Here is a 6342-nt window from a genome sequence, read left to right as displayed (position 1 = left end):
CGTGTTACGACCCCTAGCCCTAACAAAGTATTTAATCACTTGCCCTAAAAGAAGAATTAAAAACCCATTAATCAACTAAGAAAGGCCCACCATAGTCCATGAGACCACATCCCTATAACCAACCCCTTAGTTCTATAAGGAATAGAATTAGCAAGCCCATAGTGTTTAGACCCCAATTGGGACTCTTAGGAATATATATAAATATAGGGTCATAGGAGGCACCTAGATCTTACACCACAATAATCTCTCACCATACAAGGAGTTCCAAGAATCCCCTTTCGGAGAAATCAAGAAAGAAGAAAGCTTAAAGAAAGACCCTTCATAGCCAAGGAAATTAATTAAGGCTAAGAGGTAACCCATGTCTCAACAAAACCTATTTTCTCAGCTATAATCTCCCTCTTAGGCCTCCCTCTATATTCTCGTGTCTTGATGAATTCTTCTATGATAGTTGTGTTATGATCTTGTTGATTGATAAGATGATTTATATGCCTTATTGATGATCTTGATGTTGAAAAGAAGTTCTTGATTTTGATATAATGATTCTTGACGAATCTTGAGTAATCAGGCGGTGTGTAGGGCTACGGCTGGCTGCGATCCACCGAACGATGGGACAGCGGTGTGTAGGGCCATAGTCTCCGAGGATCTTCGCCCACCTACTGAGTACAGCTCAGGGGTAAGCCGGGCTTAGATCCGCTATGGTCCACCGACTGTGCGCATCGACGGTGTGTAGGGTCGTATGTCCCCCCTTGTAAAGGGGATCGCGGTCCACCGACTGGGTGCGTCAGCGGTGTGTAGGATCGTGATCCGACGTTGAGTTCGTCAACGGTTCTAAAAGGGTTGGTTGCGATCAACTCCCCTCATACCGCGGTATTGAGGTAGGGTGCTGCGGGGCCGTGTTAATGCTATACGCATTAACCCTCATGTTCGAGGCATGCGATTGGTCCCGTGGCGCCATCATTGAGTATGTGCTATGAATGATGATTGAATGATGATATGATGAAATCGGAAAGGGAACTGTGACCTTTGATGTGCATTTCTATGATGATATCTCTACTTAACTATCTATTACTGTTAACATGCTTACCTCTACTTGTCAAGTATATTCCCAGTTTTAAAGGCTAGAGTCTCCTAAGTATATCTTCCTGCTTCAAAATGGTTTTCCTATATCTATATCTATACATATTGCATTTCAACGCGTTAGAGTGGGTTACCAGCATCTCTCGCTGAACAGATATATTTGGCTTTTAGGCACAGATGAGTAGACACCGGAGCGCGCTAGAGACGGGAAGCGTAGAGTAGATAGTTTCCCTTTCGGCCTGCGTGCCATATTTATGTAATGACATTATTGAGGATCCTAGTTAGTTTGCCTGTGCACTTGGGTTCTCTAGCCCAGGTGTGGCATAGCACCCCATACTCTTATACTATGTTTCCGGGATTTTATAAGGATTACCTTTATTATATAAGTTTTAAATGTTCTAAAATTCTGGGGTGTTACAAAGGCCGCGGACGAAGCGACAGGGCACCTCAACCTCAAGAGGACCGCCGCCCTCCCCGGTCACGCCGTGACCGGGGTCCCCGACTAGCCCCGCTGCGACACCTGACCCCGTTGACACAACCTGTAAGCGTCATCCTGGACCACGCAGAGGACATGGGCATCGTGTCGTTCCCCGAGGAGTGCTTAAAGATTCCCCCCAAGGCCGACCCGAAGAAGTACTGTCGCTTCCATCCGCAACGTGGGCATGACACCGACGAATGTATGGTCCTCAAGATGCATATTGAGGGGCTCATTCAACGAGGATACCTGGGGCAGTACATGAAGAGGTCCCGGCAGGACCACGCTAAAGGCCCCGACAACACCCGAAAGAAGAAGGATGGCGCTGGGCCCTCTACCTCTGCTCCGCGCAAGAGAGAGCTTGGCCAACTCACGGAGGACGAGGAGGCCGAGCCAGACAGCCCACCAAAGAAGAAGGTCATCCATGTCATCTTTGGCAGCCCGGAGGGAGGAGACACACCCGCCGAGAGGAAGAAGTGGGCGCGGAGCCTGTACATAGGGGAGGTCGTCCGAGCACCCCATGAGAAGAGGACACGCAGGGAGCCCATAACGTTCACCGACGACGACCTCCCGGATGGCCCCATACCCCACCGGGACGCATTGGTAATCAGCTTGGAACTTAAAGACATCATTGTCCACCGGGTGCTGGTAGATACGGGGAGCTCCGTGAACGTCATGTATTATGACACCTTCACGCAACTTGGGCTATCCAGGAAGCAGCTCTCCCAGGTACGGACCCCGCTATCTGGCTTCACCGGAGACTCCATTGAGACAGAGGGATCCGTCACCCTTGAGGTGCAGATCGGCACCCCACCGCACGTCAAGACGTGGGAGGTAGATTTCGTGGTGGTAAAGATCATCTGTGCCCACAACATCATCCTCGGCAGACCTGCCTTGGAGGACCTCAGGTGCGTCATCTCCATGGAGCACCTGTGCCTAAAATTCCCTACCCCCATTGGAGTGGGCGTCGCGCGAGGAAACCAGATGATTAACCGAAGCTGCTACTTAAAGGCCTGCCGCCAAATAACGAGGAAGGACCTCCAGGTACACATAGTAACTGAGAGGGCACTTCGAGAAGAGGAGAAGTGGCCCCGCGCCGAACCCATGGTGGAGACGGAAGAGGTCATCCTGGACCTCAGCCGACCTGATAGAATAGTGAAGGTAGGCACAGGCCTCCCGGCCGACCTCCGAGTTCGGATTGTCGAGTTCATCCGCAGCTACAGAGACGTGTTCGCCTAGGGTCCCGAAGACATGCCGGGCCTCAGCCGGGAGGTCATCACGCACAAACTGGCGGTAGACCCCAACGCCAAGCCTGTCCAACAAAGGAAGCGCTACCTCGCCGCAGATAGACGAGAGTTTGTGAAGAAGGAGGTCGACACCCTCCTCGAAATCGGACACATCAGGGAGGTCACATACCCGGCATGGCTTGCGAACGTAGTCCTCGCACCCAAACCGCCCACGTGGAGGATGTGTGTGGACTACATGGACCTCAACAAGGCATGACCCATGGACCCCTTTCCACTACCCAACATAGACCAGCTGGTGGACGAAACAGCGGGATGCGCACTCATGAGCTTCCTAGACGCCTTCCGGGGGTACCACCAAAGAGGGGTATCGAACCCAAACCCGAGAAAGTCAAGGCCATCCTGGAGATGGAACCTCCGAGGCCCCTCCGCGACGTCCAGCGCCTCAATGGTCGGCTGGCGGCCCTCGGCCGATTCCTTTCAAGGTCGGCCGAGAGGTCCTTGCCGTTTTTTGGGGTCCTCAAGAAGAACCAGGGGTTCGAGTGGTCAGACGAATGCCAGAGAACCTTCGAGGACCTTAAGACGTACCTCATGACGCTACCCCCCTGGCCAAACCGGAGAAAGGGGAGGTTTTGTATCTGTACTTGGGCATCTCGCAAGCCGCGATCAGCTCCGTACTGGTCCGGGATGACGCGGGGACCCAACGCCCGGTGTACTATGTGAGCAGAGCCCTCCGAGACTCCGAGCTCAGGTATTCACCCACGGAGAAAGCGATCTTCGTCGTGGACGCCACGGCCAAGAAGCTCGGGCATTACTTCCAACCACACCCCGTGCGGGTCCTCACCAACCAACCCCTCGAGGCAGTACTAAGGGCCTCAGTGTAAAACCCCAAAATTTTGAAACTTTTAAAACTTATATAATAAAGGTAAATCCTCATTAAATCCCGAAAACAAATATAAGAGTATGGGGTGCTATGCCACACCTGAGCTAGAGAACTCAGGTGCATAGGCTAGCTAACTAAAATCCTCAAATAATGTCAATACATAAGCATGACACGCAGGCCAAAAGGGAAACTAGCTACTCTACGCCTCGGATCTCTAGCGCGCTTTAGGATCTACTCATCTGTGCTTGAAAGCCAAATATATCTATTCAGCGAGAGATGCTGGTAACCCACTCCAACGCGTTGAAATCCAATATAGGTATATATATAGATATAGATATAGGAAAACCATTTTGAAGCAGGAAGATATATACTTAGGAGACTCTAGCTTTAAAATCAAGGATAGACTTAGCAAATAGGGACAAGCACATTAATCAATGATAAACAGTGAAGTAGAGATAACATCATAAGGAATAAGCATCTAAGGTCACAGATTCAATTCAAACACATCATCATTCAAGTATCATTCATATCACATAATCATTGATGGCGCCACGGGACCAATCGCATGCCCCGAACATGAGGGTTAATGCTTATAGCATTAACACGGCTCCGCAGCACCCTACCTCAGTACCGCGGTACGAGGGGAGTTGATCGCAACCAACCCTTTGAGAACCGCTGACGAACCCAACGTCGGACCACGATCCGACACACTGCTGACGCGCCCAGTCGGTGGACCGTGATCCCCTTTACAAGGGGGGACTTACGACCCTACACACAGTTGATGCGCACAATCGGTGGACCGTAGCGGATCAAGCCCGACACACCGCTAAGCTAAACTCAGTCGGCGGGCAAAGATCCTCGGAGACTACGACCCTACATACCGATGTCCCATCACTCGGTGGATCGCAGCCAACCGTAGCCCTACACACCGCCTGATTACTCAGGTCGGTGGACTACAGCCTTCCTCGGCTTGTTGGCCCTACACACCGCCTGGCGCGTCCAGGTCGGTGGGTCATATCACCGAGGCCCATGTGGACCTTCAGTCCTATACATAATCTTTATATACCTGACCGGTCTCTACCAGCCTGGTTAACAGTTGGGATGGTTCTCAGCCCATTCAACTGCCCGTATAGTGGACCTCAGTCCTATATAATATTTATATACCTGACCGATCTTAACCGGCCTGGTTAACAGTTGGGATGGTTCTCAGCCCATTCAACTGCCCGTATAGCCCAATTGATCTTAACCAAGTTGGGGTCATGCATCACGTCACACACAATAGCACATAATAACACATAGGGAAGGGGGAGACATATAATTAAGCTTACATGTGATCATTCACATACTAAGAATAATTCCTAAGGGCTCATATAACTTCCACCTAGGTCCACGGGTTACCAATTCAACTAGCATGCAATTCCTAAGACTCGTTTAACCTACGAATGGTACCCGAAATTCCAAACTAGACTCAGGCACGACAAACGGAGTCCGTTGGGACACCATGGGGAACGGGGAACATCAAACGCGGAAGCCGGGGACCCGGGGTGGGGTATGGACCAGCGGGTAGCCGGTGGGTGGGGGTCACCCGCCGGCTGCCCGCCAGAATTCACTGTTCCGGCAACGGGTTGCCGACAGGCAGGCGACTGCCCGGCGGCTACCCGCTGCCCGGCGGTGATTTCTGGGCAGTGGGTAGGTGGCGGGTTCCCCTACCCCTACCTACCCCCCACTGACTCCTTTACCATAATTTCGTCTCGGGGAGCTTCGTGGAACCCGAAACCATGCTTAGACACTTTTAAACGCAAATAACGACACCACGTAAGATGTAACACCCCAGATTTTCAAGACTTTTAAAACTTATAAAATAAAGCTGAAGTCTCATTAATTCCCAAAAACGTAACATAAAGAGTACGGGGTGCTATGCCACACCTGAGCTAGAGAACTCAGGTGCACAGGCCAACTAACTAATATCCTTAATCAAGTAAATGCATAACATGGCACGCAGGCCGAAAAGGGGAACTATCTACTTCTACGCTCCAAGATCTAGCGCTCCAGTGACTTATTCTTCTGTGACTGAAAGCCAAATATATCTGTTCAGCGAGAGATGCTGGTAACCCACTCCAACGCTTTGAAATACAATACATATACATATATACATAGATATACGAAAAGTCATTTCGAAGCATGAAGATATATCCTACGAGACTCTAGCTTTGAAATCAAGGGACCGACTCGACAAATAGGGGTACACACCGTCTATAGTCATAACCAAGCATATACAATTCTCACACAGGAAACAGTCATAGATAAGCACAACCAATAATCACAATTAAGCATTACTAGCAAGAGCCCTATCACAGTCACAACATCAACCCTTCTTATCTCATCATATAGCACACTTTGTTGGCGCCACAGGACCAATCGCATGCCCATACATGAGGGTCAGCACATATAGCTCTGACACGGCCCCGCAGCACCCTGCCCCGTCTCACACTACGAAGGGGTCGATCGCAACCGACCGATGAGCCGCAGCTCTATATAATATTTATATACCTGACCGGTCTTTACCAGCCTGGTTAACAGTTGGGATGGTTCTCAACCCATTCAACTGCCCGTACAGTGGACCTTTGTCCTATATAATATTTATATACCTGACCGGTCTCTAC

The 6342-nt window shown here is 50.3% G+C and overlaps 1 protein-coding gene across 1 annotated transcript; it reads left to right on the top strand.

Annotated features, from left to right (window-relative positions):
- Nucleotides 1–1648: 1648 nt before the first annotated feature.
- LOC109150221 lies at nucleotides 1649–2791 on the top strand. Its single transcript, XM_019298137.1, has one exon. The coding sequence runs from the start codon at nucleotides 1649–1651 to the stop codon at nucleotides 2789–2791; it is 1143 nt and encodes a 380-aa protein (XP_019153682.1).
- The last annotated feature ends 3551 nt before the right edge of the window (nucleotides 2792–6342 follow it).

Source organism: Ipomoea nil, unplaced genomic scaffold (assembly GCF_001879475.1).
Source record: "Ipomoea nil cultivar Tokyo-kokei standard unplaced genomic scaffold, Asagao_1.1 scaffold2219, whole genome shotgun sequence".
NCBI classification, from domain to species: domain Eukaryota; kingdom Viridiplantae; phylum Streptophyta; class Magnoliopsida; order Solanales; family Convolvulaceae; genus Ipomoea; species Ipomoea nil.
The sequence above is the reverse complement of the archived record's forward strand: the minus strand, read 5'-3'. Positions and strand labels throughout refer to the sequence as shown.

Coding starts and splice junctions, on each gene's coding strand:
- LOC109150221 (XM_019298137.1), top strand. CDS start 1,649: ATGGGCATCGTGTCGTTCCCCGAGGAGTGCTTAAAGATTCCCCCCAAG.